At 42.4% G+C, this 19,726-nt stretch overlaps 1 protein-coding gene across 2 annotated transcripts in view; it reads right to left on the bottom strand.

Moving 5' to 3' along the window:
* Window positions 1–19,726, bottom strand: part of EPHA3 (EPH receptor A3) — a 597,724-nt gene that overhangs the window by 133,424 nt on the left and 444,574 nt on the right. For both annotated transcript variants that reach the window (XM_075335117.1, XM_075335118.1), the window contains exon 8: window positions 3,501–3,603. In XM_075335117.1, coding sequence (XP_075191232.1) covers window positions 3,501–3,603 — 103 coding nt within the window. The remainder of the gene's footprint in view (window positions 1–3,500; window positions 3,604–19,726) is intronic.

Genomic DNA, 19,726 nt, shown 5'->3' with positions numbered 1-19,726 from the left:
GAGTCAAGAGTTGGAGATCAATTAGTCTACTCTTTTTAATTGGATTAGCAGGCCTTGTGAATATTATGGCATAGACTACTTTGGACATATTACAGGTCTAACCAAAGAAGTAATTTTTTTCCTTTAAGGCTGGTTTCAGACGTCAGTGATTCTGGTACGTATGTGCTAGTTTTTGTACGTACCATTATCACTGACATACGCAGACCCATTATAATTAATGGGTGGTCTGCACACACATCAGTGATTTTTCAATGACCGTGTCTCCGTGCGGCGTACACGCGTATCCGTAATTGCCGCATGAAGATATGTCCGTTTTTTTCTGCCACCACTGATGTTCCACGGACCATACTATGGTGTGGTCCGTGAAACACGTACCAAATAAAAATGTATATTGGAAATAAAAAGCATTTTCAACTCACCCGTCTCCAGCGCTGCTGTGTTCTGCCTCTGCTCTCAGCGTCTTCATGGCCGGCTCATTACAGGTATGCATATTGATGTCTGCAGCCAGAGCCAATCCGGAAGTAGCTGCAGAGGTGAGAGACAGCGGCGGCTGGATGCTGCAGAGCAAGATACTTCAGCAACACAGACAGCAGGAGCGGGGACAGGTGAGTTTATCACAATGTGCAATCATGGAGTACGGATCACGGATTGCACATGGAAACCCACGTGTGCCATGAATCACGGAACACGGAGGGACACACTGACGTGTGAAACAGGCCTAAAGGGAACCTGTCACCAGATTTGTTCCCTATAAACTTTGGCAACCACCAGTAAGTCCTTATAATTCTCCATTTGCAAATTCCTGTCCGCCCATAAAATATAGGTTTCTTTTTTTAACCCAAAAGAGGCATTAGTTTGATCGGAACCCAATAAAAATGAGGTTGCCTTGCCGCTGGCTATTGGGCTCATGTAAAATCTGGCCAATTTTGTGTGCTAAGTATCTCAATTTGTACATGTTTTCTCATAGCAGTAATTTAAGTCTATATTCCTATATTCATTGTTCCACATATCTTAGCACTGCAGTGTGCAACTGTCTCCTTTTTGTTACTATGTTTCATGTTCAGTTTGCACCTGTTTACATTAGAAAGGTAGGATGTGCTATCAATCTTTTTCTTAGATTACAGGGTTATACCTTCTGATTGAGCACTCCTGCTCTTCAGCCTGAGGTGATTTTAATTATGTATTTGCAGGTTCCTGTCCGCTCATAAAATGTAGATTTTTTAACCCAAAAAGAGGCATTAGTTTGATAGGGACCCAACAAAAATGAGATGGCCTTGCTGCTGGCTGTTGGGCTCACATAAAGTCTGGCCAATTTTGTGTGCTAATTATCTAAATTTTTATATGTTTGTTTCATAGCAGTAATGCATGCCTATGTTCCATATTCATTGTTTCATATATCTTAGCACTGCAGTGTGCAACTGTCTCCTTTTTGTTGCTATGCTTCATGTTCAGTTTGCACCTGTTCACATTAGAAAGACAGGATATGCCATCAGAATACTGTATATAAAGCCTGCTTTAAATGTTGCAATTTCGCATACGATATCGTATGCGATTTGCAACGCCCCCATCGTATGTGTGGCACGTTCAATTTGTTGAACATGCTGCACAAACGATTAACCACCGTCACACGTACTTACCCGTCCATACAACCTCGATGTGGGCGGCGCACGTCCAATTCCTGGAGTGGGAGGGACGTTTGGCGTCACAGCGACGTCACGCAGCAGCCAGCCAATAGAAGTGGAGGCGCGGAGCTGAGCGGGACGTAAACATCCCGCCCACCTCCTTCCTTCCGCATTACCGGCCGGGAGCCGCAGGACGCAGGTAAGATCTGTTCATCGTTCCCGGGGTGTCACACACTGCGATGTGTGCTACCACGGGTACGATGAACAATCTGACGTTCAATTCTAGAGAAAAGAACGATGTGCGTGCGATGAACGTTTTACCGTTCAATCGCAATCGCACGTACCTGTCACACACAGCAATGTACCTTACGATGCCGGATGTGCGTCACTTACGACGTGACCCCGCCGACACATTGCAAGATACATTGCAGCGTGTAAAGCGGGCTTAAGAGTCCAGGCCAATCTGTATAACTTAAAAAACAGCTTTTATTATACTCTCTTGTGACACGGTCCAGTCCAACTTACCTATGGGGTGATCCGATCAGATTGGCATCGCTGATCTCAGTCCGGGGCCTCCTCTCTCCTTCTTGAAATCACCGTCCTCCTTTCCAGCTCCATGTGGATGACAAATCCTATGTCATCCACACAGAGGTTGCCTTTGCACTCCTGCACACATGCAGGTGCAGGAAAAGGTCAAAGCCCTCCCATGCATGTGCACTAAAGTACTTTGATCTGGCCTCAGCAGGGCAAGGAAAAGTGCGAGCGCGCAGGAGTGCAGTGGAAGCCTCTGTGTGGATGTTGTAGGAAGCATCATCCACAAGAAGCTGGGAAGGATGATAATGATGGAAGGAAGAGAGAAGGCTCCAGAGTGAGACAATCGACACCCAATGGACCCGACTAACACCCATTTGACCACTTAGACCTGTGTCTAAGTGGTTGGACCCCAAAGAATCATACATTTGTCATCTATCCACTATTCATCAATGTAAAACGCCTTCAAAAGGGGTTGATCTCTTTTAGAAAACTGTATGCCATACACATAAAAAAACAAAAACAAATTGAGAACTGCATACTCTTTCCAGGTCCAGGGCTGGCTGTCCACCACTGCTCCGGTCTCTTTTGTTTGACTGCAGTGGTCACATCATGTTGACAGCTCTGCAACCAATCATTGAGCTCAGCGACTCCTACTATCAACACGAAATCATGGGCAGCACAGTGCTCAGTGGTTAGCACTGCAGTCTTGCAGCGCTGTGGTCCTGGGTTCAAATCCCACCAAGGACAACATCTGCAAGGAGTTTGTATGTTCTCCCGGTGTTTGCGTGGGTTTCCTCCGGGTTCTCCAGTTTTCTCCCACACTCCAATGACATACTGATAGGGAATTTAGATTGTGAGCCCCAAAGGGGACAGTGTTCCTGATGTATGTAAAGCGCTGCGGAATATGCTAGCACTATGTAAAAATAAAGATTCATTTTTTTATCATCGGTGCAGGCAAACAGACGGGATCGGTGCAGTGGCAAACCCCAAAAACAGTTATTAATCAGTTTGTGTTTTTTTAGAACTAATGTTACATGTGGCATAAAACTGTCTAAAAGAGGACACCCCTTTTAACAGAAATAATGGCAGGTTTCTGTTTTGTGAAAGCGGACAGTTCTGCAGACAGGAAGGCGAGCGGCCATAGTGGTTGACCCCTCTGCATTAGCTTTTTGGTAACTTTCTTTGTAATTGATAGAACTCGCTGACTTTTGAATATTCCAGTTTATTAATCCGGTCTGCAATCAATAGTAGTGAATGTATGTCTGTGTGTAGGAATGTTTATATTAAAATTCTCTCCATATCTTTGCACAGACAAGGACGGATTGAAGAGTAGTAAGCACTCACCTTCCTATAAGGATGTAAACAACCACGGTGAGCAGGATAATTACTATCGCCGCCGAGATGCCAATCATGACCACTTGGCTATTCTCACTGGAGATGGAGAAAGCTGGAACAGCGAAGGAATAAAAGAAAAGTGTTAACTCAACAGAAACGACTGATCCGTCTACACATGAACTAAAAGCATGATAATCCTGTTAGTGGCGTTACAAGCTGTGACATTCATTAATACAAACATTCCTTCCAGTGGATTTATCATACAGCGCCCTCCTAGGTATCGTATTAAACTATATTGACTCAAACGTTTGTGGTCTGACCAGAAGGAATGATTGCATTGCATACAGATATTTACTGCTGGTCCCTTGTCTGTTTTCCTCTATAGCTGTAGCATCCATGCTAGGAAAATGCCATAAATCTCTATTGCTCCATAGCTCGCAGCTATGGACACCTATGACATTGAAAACATATTTTTTTACATATGTTAATGGTTATCGTTAGTTAAAAATGTTTAATGAGTATTAGTCTGCAATTTGCATTCCTTCATTTATTTTCAGATCCCTGGATATGCAGTTTGCAAGTTACATTCTTCTCCGATTTCCATAATTGTTGGATGTGAGGTCTGTGTGTCCAGGGTGCTGCTTTCTTCACTAGATCTCATGTATGAGCAATTCTGTTGTCGGGACATTTTTAGAAAGGATAACTTGGAAAAATTACTTAAAGTGGTTGTCCAGGCTTGTGGATAAATTTGCAATCAATCTTTATAAAAAGAGATGTAGACACAGGTCTACAGGGTGCGTTACACGCTGCGACACCGCTAGCGATTGCTAGCAATATCGCGAGCGATAGCACCCGCCCCGTCGTGCATGCGATATGTGGTGATCGCAGCCGTAGCGATCAATATCGATACGGCAGTGTCATACGCACATACCTGTTCAGCGACGTCGCTGTTGCTGACGAACAATCCCTCCTTCAAGGGGGAGGTGCGTTCGGCGTCACAGCGACGTCACTAAACAGCTGCCTAATAAAAGAGGAGGGGAGGAGATGAGCGGCTGGAACATGCCGCCCACCTCCTTCCTTCCTCATTGCCGGTGGACGCAGGTAGGATGATGTTCATCCTGCGGTGTCACACATAGCGATTGTGTGGTGCCGCAGTAACGACAAACAACCAGCGGCATGCACCACCAACGATATTATGAAAAGGAGCGATGTGTCAACAATCAACGATTTTTGACGTTTTTGCGATCGTTGATCGTCGCTCCTAGGCGTCACACGCTGCGATGTTGCTAACGATGCCGGATGTGTGTCACAAACACCGTGACCCCGACGATATATCGTTAGCGATGTCGCAGCGTGTTAAGCACCCTTACAAGTTTCTAGTAAGATACTGCTCTTAAAGGGGTGGTTCACTACTCAGCATAAGTGGCCACTCGCGGTAAAACCCATAGGGAAGACTTTTTTCAAATACTCTGTGTAGCATATTCTGCCTCTGAGCAGCGCTATTGTGGATGCTCATCCCCATCAAGTGACCCCAGGCTCCGTGACCTCTCAAATTCACTAATGCAACGTCAAGTTCCAGTTGACCCAAGATCATCGAGGCGACCCCAGTCTCCGTGAGTATCTGGGCTGTGGGCAGAGTTTTACTGCTCATCACAGCCCAGCATCGCTCTTGCTTGAGGCACTCTGCAGTAAAGGAGATAGCGCGTGAGATGCTGGGCTGTGACGAGCGATGAAACTCCGCCAAAAGCCCAGTCACTTAGGAAGACAGGGGCCCAATTCGTTAATGTCGGGTCAACTGGAAGTTGATGTGACATCACCGGATCTTAGAGGTCATATGATTGGGATGAGTGGTCCGCAATAGCACCGCTTAGGGGCACTTTGCACGCTGCGACATCGCAGGCCGATGCTGCGATGCCGAGCGCGATAGTCCCCGCCCCCGTTGCAGCGGCGATATCCTTGTGATAACTGCCGTAGCGAACATTATCGCTACGGCAGCTTCACATGGACTCACCTGTCCTGCGACCGTCGCTCTGGCCGGCGACCCGCCTCCTTATTAAGGGGGCGGGTCGTATGGCGTCACTGCGACGTCACACCAATAGGAGCGGACGGGCGGAGATGAGCGGGATGTAAACATCCCGCCCACCTCCTTCCTTCCGCATATCCTACGGAAGCCGCAGTGACGCCGGTAGGAGATGTTCCTCGCTCCTGCGGCTTCACACACAGCGATGTGTGCTGCCGCAGGAACGAGGAACAACATCGGGCCGTCACGTCAGAGTAATCATGGATTACGCCGACGCTGCACCGATGATACGATTACGACGCTTTTGCGCTCGTTAATCGTATCATCGAGCCTTTACGCACTACGATGTCGCATGCGATGCCGGAAGTACGTCATTTTCAATTTGACCCCACCGACATCGCACCTGCGATGTCGTAGTGTGCAAAGCCCCCATTAGAGGCACAATTGACCAAAGAAGGTATTTGAGAAAAGTCTTCCCTTTGAGTTTTACAGGGATGTGGCCACTAATGCTGAGTAGTGAACCACCACTTTAAGAGCAGTATCTTGTTTGAAACGCGTAGACCTGTGTCTACACATGTTTTTATTTGTCTGATCTTATGGAATATCAATGAAATCAAGTTTTAATTCATTCATTGACTGGGGATGCTGGATTTTTCCTCATTTTTCAAGCTTTTCCTGCCTGGTAGCCTTCCCAGTGCCTCCTTGCACCGCACCCTCATTGCTTCAACACTTGGTGAGCTGGTCTTTTTTTCTTTTGTATTAGTCAATCTATATGATTGCAGACTTGTAAATCTTTACAGTGTGAACACTGCACACTTAGAGGAGTCTCTAGTGCCGCTGCAGGAACCGCAAGTATGCGATTTGAATACTTCCTGTCACCTCCCTACTAGACATGTCAATTCACATGTATTGAGTGAAGGCGCTCACGTCTAGTCAGTATGTGGCCACATGTTTGCATACTCATCAGGGTGATATGCACCAGCACTGGAGAATCCTCACAGCACACAGTGTGCGTGCTATGAGAATTCACGAGTCTGCAGTAACATAGCGTGACTCCAAGTTTCAACCCCAAACTTGAACAACCCCTTTAAAGATAATCTGTTTTTATAGAATCCCTATTTTCTCTGCTGTAAATGTAAAAGTAGTCAGAATGTTGACCTCTGTATAAGCTTCCCACATTCCTGTATGGCAGCTTCCTGTGCACACTGAACACTGTAAACACGCTGTCAATCAGTGGTGTGGGAGGAGTTTTATTGATTAGCTGGACTGGTTTCTACATCCTGTAGTGATAATCACCTGCTGATAAAACAATGATTGTATTGAAACCAGAGCACACAATCTAATAAGAAACACATCCCGGAAATCAGGATCTCTGCCTCTAAATCATCTCAAATTAAATGTATTTACTCATTTATATAGCGCCATTAATTCCACACTACTTTACGGACATCATCATCACTGTCTCTATCCAGGCTCACAATCTAAATTCTGTATCACAATTTCTTTGGAGTGGGAGGAAACGAGAATACTGGAAGGAAACTCACACAAACACGGGGAGAACATATAAACTCTGTGCTAGTGGGATTTGAACCCAGGACCCCAGCGCTGCTAATCACTGAACCACCATTCTGCCCATATAAAAAAAATCCAGCTGACAGATTTCCTTTAGAAATAACTAAACTTTCATTTAGCATAAAATAGAAGTTTATGAAACTTTGAAAATCACTTTATTAGAGGATTTATCTTCATTCCTATACAAAAATTGCATGCAATTGCTTCCAAACCCCTGCTTTTCCCCAGTGTATTTTCCTACCTTCAGCTGCATATTTGAACATACTCCTTTGGAGTACAAATGATGGCAGTGAAAGGGTCACCATCTGTGTCTTCCTCTGAGTATTGTGCTTAGGGTGCGATCACATCTGTGTATATAAAGTCACTGAGATTCTCAGCTAGAAACACTGGGGAGTGCCAGGCTTCTTTTACCCTCACCTAGTATCCGTATGTCATGAGAGTGCTATGCAAGTGTGCGTTTTTTCTCTTGGCAGGTTTTTGCACAATTCGAGTAGAATTAAATTCCATTTATATATGTACACTAATGGAAGGCAAATTTCATTATAAAGCGGTTTGCAACATTTCCTAACTTTCCGTGCTGGCCAAAATTATTAAAAAAAGAAAAACAAAAATCAGTTGCTATTGAAATATACTTTTAGGAAGAAAACTAATATTTAGAGGGAATCTGTCAACAGAATTGTGCTATGTAATCTGAAGACAGCATGCTGCAGGGGTTAACACAGAGATTTCAGCGATGCATCTCTTATCACCCTGTGTGCAGTTGTTTACCGGCAATGTTTGTTTTAGCTTCAGGAGTTTATCATTATCGGGCTAGGCCAGCTGGAAGTTAGCTAGTTATTTAGGCCTCCTCCTGTAATTAGCAGCTTACTAGCTATAGACTTTGTACATACAGAACCTGGTGGGAGCAGCTTTCTCAGCTCTGCTGCCTTGATAAATCTAAAAATTCTGATTGTGCCAGAATGGCTGCACTCAGTAAATAAAGTAATACATAATTGGATTCAGGGTCTCTTTGCTTTGAATGCTCTCATGTTGCTCTCAGAAGAGGGAGCAAAAACCTATTGACAGATTTTGTTTGATGCTCAGTGCATGAATATACATAGCCTTTGAATGGTTGGTTCCCCTTTGTCTGTAAAGAAAGTGGCGGAGCAGAAAAATGAGCAAAGGTCCACATGACAGGTGTTTGTCCATGAGGGAATGTAAGGTGTTATGATCCGGAACCATGGAAGATCACCACAAATCATTGGCAAAAAGGTGACAAGAGCCTTGGCAACTAATCTGGCCGCTATCCCCTTACTAACCAACACAACTAGAAGTAGCCGAGGGGTGAACTAACATCCTGTGCACCGCGAACCCAGCCGGAGAACTAACTATCCTAAAGGTAGGAAAGATGAATAACTCTCTGCCTCAGAAAATAGACAAGAATAGCAAGCCCCCCACATTCAAAGACTGCGGTGATATAGGAAAAACACAATACACAGGTAGATGACAGGATTAGCAAAAGGTGAGGCCCCCACTGACTAAAATAGGAAAGGACAGGAAAGGGACTGATGGTGGCCAGAGAAAAACCCTGCAAAATACCAACTTCCTGATAGTACAAAAAGGCCATCAGATCGCTCGATCTGAACTCCGTCCTATACCAGGTGCCCTTGTCATACCAATGAACAGAAAACAAGAATTATAACAAATTCAACAAGCCATAAACACATGGACCAAAAGGAGCTATACTCCACACAGAACTGCAGGGAGTTCCTCAACAATCCACTAAGGGGGAAAATCCCTGGAAGGAAATAAACTGAAACCAACCACAACAAATGACAAACCCAGATAAACAAAAGAACCAGACAATAAATAAAGAGTAAGAACTTATCTGGAGTGGATGAAATGTAGAGCAGGATTAAGCAGGCTGGAGATACAAAGAACAACTGACATCCGGCAACAGCCTGCAATCAGACCAGGACTTAAATAAGCAGAGAGTTAGGAAAGGAAACACCCACTGCACAACCCACCTTGTCTCTGTCCAAACCCTTCCTGGCCACCATCGGGAGCCTCCCAGCATCCAAGACATAACTAACATGCACAACAGTAAGGTAGTGGACAGGGCAAAAGGTGATGGGGGAGGAGCATTGGACATGGGGTGTATATAAAGGAAAAGTGCGAGAAAAGAGGCCATTTTGGGATGCCCAAAGACTGGAGTCCCGTCCATCCGTCCTCTTTTGGGATTCTTGAAAGGTAATACAAAAAAGAAAAAGAAAGAGGTGTAAGAGTCCTTTGGTCACGGTCGGGGGGTTGTTTTGGGGTACTTCATGCCACAGTGGTTGTGGTGGAGGGGTGGGGTCCTCAGAGTTGGTAAATTTGGTGTTGGGGGTGAGTTTATAAGGATAATTCCCTCCCAGATGGAATTGAGGTATTGGTGATTTGGCACTTAATGGGGCTCTGGACGGGGGTGTGCCCTGGGAGCTGGTAGTTACTCATTTCAGACCACTTATTGTGGTATGGTGCCCTTGATCTAGGGGTTCATGGCTGAGGGTAAAATAGAGATACCTTGTAATTTGGTGGTACTGTATGTGTCAGATCTGGTGGCTTCAAGGACCTCCCCCCAATCTTGGTTATTTATATTGTTAATTTATATTAATAAAATGGCCGCTGTGGCCAAATTTATCCAAAGAAAGTATAGCGTGGTAATTTATAAAGTATAAGTGGTGAAAGGGGGGTTATGGGTGAGTGAACATGAAAGGAAAAGGTAGGAAATGGAGGACATTGGGCCATACGCTGTAACGAGCATGCTATTCAACAGCCAGATGACTTCCTTTTTGTTGGGGCATGGACACTCATACTTGATTGACATTTTTGACCAGTGGCATCGTTGAGCCAAGCTGTGTGCTCCGCGTGGAGCTCTATGAGGCAGCTCTACCACTGTGGGTGGCAGTGGAGGTGCAGTGGTCCACCATCTGGTGGGGATCGGGAGCTAACACCTCTGTAAGGTCAGGATACAGCTATGATTACTAGGCCATATAAGAAGCCACTGAGCTGGGAACTTTCCTTGGCACTTGAGAATGATGCTATAATGTGCTGAGCTGTTAGTAGACGTTGCATATACATACTAATTAACACTTATTTCTTCAGGATCGTGACTAGTGTTGTGGGCAATCCAAAAATGATAGTGAAATGTAATAAACTACCGGCTACATCAGGTGTAATTCACAAACGCTATAAATAGAGGGGATATTTAGCAAACATAATCACCTCGAAATGTGTTGCTGCTGAATCTCATTATCGCACATGATCAGCAAGAATGGATTTATCAGAATTTCATATTTTGTTGCTAAGCTGAAGCTGCAGATCGCCCCTATGTAGGGGTGTATTTATAACATTCTTAAAATATATGCACTCATTTTACTATATGTGCACAGAATATATGCAGTATCTCACAGGTAAAAGGCTCACCTGGACAATCACAAAACGGGGGAAACTGGGTTTCTCGTCACCCATATTATTATTATTATTATTATTATTATTATTATAGCGCCATTTATTCCATAGTGATTTTCATGTGAAGGGGTGTACAAAATAGGGACAAATACAATAATCATAAACAATACAAGGGGTGACAGGTACAGGAGGAGAGAGGTCGGAGGTCCCTGCCCGCGAGGGCTCACAGTCTACAAGAAGATGGCTATTGGCAGCCACATTCAGATGGAGTAGTAGTCATGGATATACAGGTGCATCCCAATAAATTAGAATATCATCAAAAAGTTAATTTATTTCAGTAATTCAATACAAAAAGGTAAACACATTTATTATATAAAGTCATTACACACAGAGGAATCTATTCCTATATATTATATAGAGTCATTACACACAGAGGGATCTATTCCTATATATTATATAGATTCATTACACACAGAGGGATCTATTCCTATATATTATATAGAGTCATTACACACAGAGGGATCTATTCCTATATATTATATAGAGTCATTACACACGAGGGATCTATTCCTATATATTATATAGAGTCATTACACACAGAGGGATCTATTCCTATATATTATATAGAGTCATTACACACGAGGGATCTATTCCTATATATTATATAGATTCATTACACACAGAGGGATCTATTCCTATATATTATATAGAGTCATTACACACAGAGGGATCTATTCCTGTATATTATATAGAGTCATTACACACAGAGTGATCTATTCCTACATATTATATAGAGTCATTACACACAGAGTGATCTATTCCTATATATTATATAGAGTCATTACACACAGAGGGATCTATTCCTACATATTATATAGAGTCATTACACACCGAGTGATCTATTCCTATATATTATAAAGAGTCATTACACACAGAGTGATCTATTCCTATATATTATATAAATTCATTACACACAGAATGATCTATTCCTATATATTATATAGAGTCATTACACACAGAGGGATCTATTCCTATATATTATATAGATTCATTACACACAGAGGGATCTATTCCTATATATTATATAGAGTCATTACAGACAGAGGGATCTATTCCTATATACAGTGCCTACAAGTAGTCTTCAACCCCCTGCAGATTTAGCTGGTTTGATAAGATGCAAATAAGTTAGAGCCTGCAAACTTCAAACAAGAGCAGGATTTATTAACAGATGCATAAATCTTACAAACCAACAAGTTATGTTGCTCAGTTAAATTTTAATAAATTTTCAACATAAAAGTGTGGGTCAATTATTATTCAACCCCTAGGTTTAATATTTTGTGGAATAACCCTTGTTTGCAATTACAGCTAATAATCGTCTTTTATAAGACCTGATCAGGCCGGCACAGGTCTCTGGAGTTATCTTGGCCCACTCCTCCATGCAGATCTTCTCCAAGTTATCTAGGTTCTTTGGGTGTCCCATGTGGACTTTAATCTTGAGCTCCTTCCACAAGTTTTCAATTGGGTTAAGGTCAGGAGACTGACTACGCCACTGCAACATCTTGATTTTTTCCCTCTTGAACCAGGCCTTGGTTTTCTTGGCTGTGTGCTTTGGGTTGTTGTCTTGTTGGAAGATGAAATGACGACCCATCTTAAGATCCTTGATGGAGGAGCGCAGGTTCTTGGCCAAAATCTCCAGGTAGGCCGTGCTATCCATCATCCCATGGATGCGGACCAGATGGCCAGGCTCCTTGGCTGAGAAACAGCCCCACAGCATGATGCTGCCACCACCATGCTTGACTGTAGGGATGGTATTCTTGGGGTCGTATGCAGTGCCATCCAGTCTCCAAACGTCACGTGTGTGGTTGGCACCAAAGATCTCGATCTTGGTCTCATCAGACCAGAGAACCTTGAACCAGTCTGTCTCAGAGTCCTCCAAGTGATCATGAGCAAACTGTAGACGAGCCTTGACATGACGCTTTGAAAGTAAAGGTACCTTACGGGCTCGTCTGGAACGGAGACCATTGCGGTGGAGTACGTTACTTATGGTATTGACTGAAACCAATGTCCCCACTGCCATGAGATCTTCCCGGAGCTCCTTCCTTGTTGTCCTTGGGTTAGCCTTGACTCTTCGGACAAGCCTGGCCTCGGCACGGGTGGAAACTTTCAAAGGCTGTCCAGGCCGTTGAAGGCTAACAGTAGTTCCATAAGCCTTCCACTTCCGGATGATGCTCCCAACAGTGGAGACAGGTAGGCCCAACTCCTTGGATAGGGTTTTGTACCCCTTGCCAGCCTTGTGACCCTCCACGATCTTGTCTCTGATGGCCTTGGAATGCTCCTTTGTCTTTCCCATGTTGACCAAGTATGAGTGCTGTTCACAAGTTTGGGGAGGATCTTAATTAGTCAGAAAAGGCTGGAAAAAGAGATAATTAATCCAAACATGTGAAGCTCATTGTTCTTTGTGCCTGAAATACTTCTTAATACTTTAGGGGAACCAAACAGAATTCTTGTGGTTTGAGGGGTTGAATAATAAATGACCCTCTGAATAAACTTTTCACAATTTAAAAAAAAAAAAAAAAAAAAAAAAATAACATTCTTTTTTGCTGCAGTGCATTTCACACTTCCAGGCTGATCTACAGTCCAAATGTCACAATGCCAAGTTAATTCCGAATGTGTAAACCTGCTAAATCTGCAGGGGGTTGAACACTACTTGTAGGCACTGTATTATATAGAGTCATTACACACAGATGGATCTATTTCAAGTGTTTATTTTTGTTAATGGTGATGATTATGGCTTACAGCCAATGAAAACCCAACAATTATTATCTCAGAAAAGTAGAATATTATATAAGAACAACTGAAAAAATTATTTTAAACTCAGAAATGTTGACGCCTACTGAAAAGTCTGTACAGTAAATGCCTGAATACTTGGTCGGGTCTTTTTGCATCAATTACTGCATCAATGCGGCGTAACATGGAGGCGATCATGTAAAAAAAAAGAGGAAGATGAGAGACACCAGACCCAACAATGCAGACGAGCTGAAAGCTGCTATCAAAGCAACCTGGGCTTCCATAACACCTCAGCAGTGCCACAGGCTGATCGCCTCCATGCCACGCCGCATTGATGCAGTAATACATGCAAAAGGAGCCCCAGCCAAGTATTGAGGCATTTACTGTACAGACTTTTCAGTAGGCGCCAACATTTCTGAGTTTAAAATCATTTTTTCAGTTATTCTTATATAATATTCTAATTTTCTGAGATAATGACGTTTGGGTTTTCATTGGCTGTAAGCCATAATCATCAACATTAACAGAAATAAACACTTGACATAGATCCCTCTGTGTGTAATGACTTTATATAATATATAGGCATAGATCCCTCTGTGTGTAATGACTCTATATAATATATAGGAATAGATCATTTGTGTGTAATGACTCTATATAAGGCCTCTGCCACACTCACGTGAAAAAAACGTACGTGTGACGATGTCCATTTTTGTAGTCAGTGTTCCGTTTTTCCTCTCCGTGTAGTGTCCGTGTGCATTACATGTGTGTTACGTGTGTGTGTTATTCTGTGCGTGTAATACGTCAGTGTGAGTTCCGTATGTTTTCCGTATCTTGTCCGTTTTTCACATCTTCATCAAATGAAGTTAATGATTATTTGTTGGGAATAATGACACATAGGTGGATTTGATTAGCACATTCTTATAATTATCCAAAATAAATTAACATGTTGGTCTTTTTACTTGGATATCCAATGTGTTTGGATATATACTACAATCATGACATCATCCACGGAGGCCTTAGGATTTTTATGTTGGATTTTGTAGGGTACCTTGGCCACCTGCAAGTATTTCAATTTGTAACAAACTTGATTTGAGCCACACGGACACGGAGCACACGGATAGCACACGGACATCATCCGTATCACGTACGTGTCAACACGGACCCATAAGATGTAATGGGTCCGTGAGTACGTGATCCCGGAGCAACACGGACATGTTAGCGCTTTTTCAAAACGGACACACGTATGCATGGAACGTAAACACGCTCCGTGCAAAAATACTGACGAGCGGCTTTTAACATGAAAATAAATTATTCAACGGAAGCACATGTCTCCGGTATGTGCAAAAAATGGCAAACACGGACCGGAGGCACGGATGTGTGACAGAGGCCTAATATATAGGAATAGATCACTGTGTGTAATGACTTTATATAATATATAGGAATAGATCACTCTGTGTGTACTGACTCTATATAATATATAGGAATAGATCCCTCTCTGTGTAATGACTATATAATATATAGGAATAGATCCCTCTGTGTGTAATGACTCTATATAATATATAGGTGTTACGTCACTGCTGGAGTCTGCTCCAGCAACTTCTGCTCCGATCGCCAGGCGACGCCGTGTTCCTGCCGTGGATGGTGCTGGTGATGGGAGAGGAGTCGATGCCAGCGGCACTGGTGGGCGCAGGCTCCAATCATCCACTGGGCTGGGTTATCTTGGGATCTGCAGTACCGCTGGCTGACTGTGGGTGGCGTGTGTCTTCAAGCCAAAGTTGCCAGCGTTCAGCTACAGCCAATGGGAAGACACCACATTCTTCTTATTCCCCCTCCTGTCACATGACCACTGCCAGAGATAGTTCTGATTTCCTGGCTCCTGGTCCACCCTATTCTGTTTTCTGATTCCTGTGTGCTGACTTCTGCGTGTTTTCTGACTACCCTTCTGCCTGCTGTTTTTTTACCTCGCTGCCCTATCCAGATTTGACCTCTGCTCAGTTTTCTGATTACGTCCTTGTCTGCCGATTCTGTCTCTGTTCTGCTATTCCTGGTTTGACCCTGCCTGACAACTACTCTCATCGGACTTCAGCCTTCCACAGGTAGTGATCTCCAGGGCCCTGTGTAATTCCAAATCCCTGTATAGGGGTTAAAGGGTTTCAGGGTTCTGGGGGTCCTGCTTGGTGACTGGCTTCCCTCTAGTCTGTCCATTACATCCCCCCTGAGTCTGTTGATCCAGGCAGGCGTTACAATAGGATTACATCACTCTGTGTGCAATGACTCTATATAATATATAGGAATAGATCTCTCTGTGTGTAATGACTCTATATAAAATATAGGAATAGATCACTGTGTGTAATGACACTATATAATATATAGGAAGAGATCACTCTGGGTGTAATGACTCTATACAGTGCAGGCCAAAATCATTGGCACCCCTGCAATTCTGTCAGATAATACTCAGTTTATTCTTGAAAATGATTGCAATCACAAATTCTTTGGTATTATTATCTTCATTTATTTTGCTTGCAGTGAAAAAACACAAAAGAGAATAAAACAAAAATCAAATCATTGATCATTTCACACAAAACTCCAAAAATGGGCCAGACAAAAGTATTGGCACCCTTAGCCAAATACTTGGTTGCACAACCTTTAGCCAAAATAACTGCGAACAACTGCTTCCGGTAACCATCAATGAGTTTCTTACAATGCTGTACTAGAATTTTAGACCATTCTTCTTTGGCAACCTGCTCCAGGTCCCTGAGATGTGAAGGGTGCCTTCTCCAAACTGCCATTTTGAGATCTCTCCACAGGTGTTCTATGGGATTCAGGTCTGGACTCATTGCTGGCCACTTTAGTAGTCTCCAGTCCTTTTTCTCACCATTTGCTAGTGCTTTTTGAAGTGTGTTTTGGGTCATTGTCCTGCTGGAAGATCCATGACCTCTGAGGGAGTACCACCTTTCTCACACTGGGCCCTACATTATGCTGAAAAATTTGTTGGTAGTCTTCAGACTTCATAATGCCATGCACACGGTCAAGCAGTCCAGTGCCAGAGGCAGCAAAGCAACCCCAAAAGATCAGGGAACCTCCGCCATGTTTGACTGTAGGGACCGTGTTCTTTTCTTTGAATGCCTCTTTTTTTTTTTTCCTGTAAACTCTATGTTGATGGCTTTTCTCAAAAAGCTCTACTTCTGGCTCATCTGACCAGAGAACATTCTTCCAAAATGTTTTAGGCTTTCTCAGGTACGTTTTGGCAAACTCCAGCCTGGATTTTTTATGTCTCGCGGTAAGAAGTGGGGTCTTCCTGGGTATCCTACCATACAGTCCTTTTTCATTCAGACGCCGATGGATAGTACGGGTTGACACTGTTGTACCCTCGGACTGCAGGGCAGCTTGAACTTGTTTGGATGTTAGTCGAGGTTCTTTATCCACCATCCGCACAATCTTGCGTTGAAATCTCTCGTCAATTTTTCTTTCCCTTCCACATCTAGGGAGGTTAGCCACAGTGCCATGGGCTCTAAACTTCTTGATGACACTGCGCACCGTAGACACAGGAACTTTCAGGTCTTTGGAGATGGACTTGTAGCCTTGAGATTCCTCATGCTTCCTCACAATTTGGATTCTCAAGTCCTCAGACAGTTCTTTGGTCTTCTTTCTTTTCTCCATGCTCAATGTGGTACACACAAGGACACAGGAAAGAGGTTGAGTTAACTTTAATCCATGTCAACTGGCTGCAAGTGTGATTTAGTTATTGCCAACACCTGTTAGGTGCCACAGGTAAGTTACAGGTGCTGTTAATTACACAAATTAGAGAAGCATCACATGATTTTTCAAACAGTGCCAATACTTTTGTCCACCCCCTTTTTTATGTTTGGTGTGGAATTATATCTAATTTGGCTTTATGACAATTTTTTTAATTTTTTTTCATTGAAGACAAATTAAATAAAGATAATAATACCAAAGAATTTGTGATTGCAATCATTTTCAATAATAAACTGAGTATTATCTGACAGAATTGCAGGGGTGCCAATACTTTTGGCAAGCACTGTATAATATATGCGTTTCCCTTTTTGTATTGAATTACTGAAATAAATTAACTTTTTGATGATATTCTAATTTATTGAGATGTACCTGTAAATATTAAAAAAAATGACTATCTCTTCATAGCTTATTAAATTAGATCCAATTTTCAATCTGAAGGAAGACCAACTAAATTCAAAGAAAATAAATACTGTAAAACTAAACTAAAACAACTAAATATGATTAATAATATTTTAAACATGGTCTTTGCTCGGGTGTACTTGGCAAATGGTTAGTCTGTTCTTGTTACGGTATAGTTATCATAGTTTGCGTTAAACTTTTATTTACAGTCACGACCAATTCAGCAATCTAAGAACAAGCAGATAATTGACTTTAATTCACATGTAAAAACACGTGAAAGTTGGATGTGGAGAGAGCAGTACCCAATGGTCGTAACGCTGACTGTGGGTGGCATATTGGGTTTCACTTCTAATGTATGTTTACATGAGTTTGTGTAACGGCATCACTTCTACACTCATTTACAGCTGCGGCTTTTCAACAGTTGTGTTAGGAAGGAAGCAGCGGATAGTTATCTAATGATGAATACCGAGGCCTTTTTTGGCACATAACATTGCTAGAACAGGTTTTTCTGTATATATTCGTGGATAAAGTGTCGCATTTACATGTTTTTATCTGTCATTCTGGTAATTAGAGTCATTTAAGAAAAGATTACGGCTTAGTGGTATAATTGGTGCTGTCTAATTATAAGACATCCTGTTCTGTAGAATATGGCATCCAGACTGTATAAGAAAAGACTTCACTCTTTGATAGATTTTGAGATTTTCCATTATTATACTGAGCTTCCTTTACTGGAAATAAGCTTATCCGTTGTATCCGTGGTAGAGATGAGTGAATCTTTTGAAATTCAAAAATGACCAAGATTTAATGAACTTTGCCAAGAAATTCAAAACAATGCATGGCAAATAATGCAAAGTGTCTCGGGGTGTGATGGAATAATTTGGGACTGGGGCTCCTAAACTGGCCCATTTGGGGCTATAAGGATCAGCAGTCTGTTCGCTGATTCATTTCTCCTGATCAGAGCAGCATCGCTCTGATCAGGAGAAATGCTACATTCTGGTTTCAGCCGATGGTCTGTCGTCTTGTAACAGAAACTATGTCATGATAGCGACAGGAGCCATCACATGACCCTGCGCTACCATCAGCCCTCCGTGATCGCATCATGGGGCCTCTGATGGCGGCAGGAAAGGCAGCACATACCGATACCTCCTAGGTTGTGAAGGGGTTTCATTATGTATAATTTGCTGTTTACTGCATAAAATTAAATTTCTACTTTTCGTGTATTTATAACTTAAATTCTTCTTAAGAAAAAGAAACACGATTTAAAGACTAAATATTTCTTGATCACCAGCAACAGAAAATCCCTAAATAAATACATCAGCATAGCACTTTCAATAAAATTGTATTCCTCGCTGGTACGGCGCTCCCTGGCTTTTATCATGTCACACTTCCAATTCTATCTCCTGTTACTTTATCTTTTTTATTAAATGTTTGGAGTCGACCTATCTCGTTTATGATGTTGACACATGCTTGTTGAAAAACACTTAGAATTTATGGCGTATGCTCTTGCTTTTTACTGTACTCAGATGTAATGGACTGTTAAATGTGCATGACAATAAAATTATAGAAAACCACCACTACACCTCTGGGGTAAGCGGTGGGGTATAAAATCGCACCTGTACGGAATATAACCATGCACTTGAGGAATGTTTAAAACAAGGAAAATTCATCATTAAATTTGATTAGCATTAACTTTATATTCTTAAAAAAATCTAAATAAATAAACTAACAAAATACTTTTGTTTCAAAAATTCCATCTCATTCATTAAAAGGGTTATTCGCTTTCAGTAAATGAATGTTCCCGGTTGAAGGTTGTTATAATAAAACAAATTCTCCGGACAAACCGACAAGTCTCCGCCAATGCTCCTGGTGTCTGGCCAGATCCTACCTGCCCATAAACTTATAGAGTTTTAGTCCAGGAGAGGCAAGACACTACAGTATTATAGGGTCCCATCAAAGAAAGGTCACCTTGACGTGGTTGATGGGCACACATGAATTGGCCAATTCATGCACTAAGTACCTTCATTTTACTAAGCATATGCCATGTAGCATTAATGCAGTTTAATTTTCATGTTTGGATTTATCTTGGTGCTTACAGAGTGCTGCTGTATTCTTTTGTTTGTGTTTAGTGTAGTTATGGACTTCATCTGAGCACTCCGATAAATGATAGAAGAAAAAGGAGGAAACACTGGCACCATTCAGCGAGCTAACCGCTTAATCCTTCTTATTCCAGGGTTATACACGCATTATATGGCAATAAATTCCATTGCATACTGGC

Source organism: Anomaloglossus baeobatrachus, chromosome 2 (genome assembly GCF_048569485.1).
Source record: "Anomaloglossus baeobatrachus isolate aAnoBae1 chromosome 2, aAnoBae1.hap1, whole genome shotgun sequence".
Taxonomy (NCBI): domain Eukaryota; kingdom Metazoa; phylum Chordata; class Amphibia; order Anura; family Aromobatidae; genus Anomaloglossus; species Anomaloglossus baeobatrachus.
The sequence above is the reverse complement of the archived record's forward strand: the minus strand, read 5'-3'. Positions and strand labels throughout refer to the sequence as shown.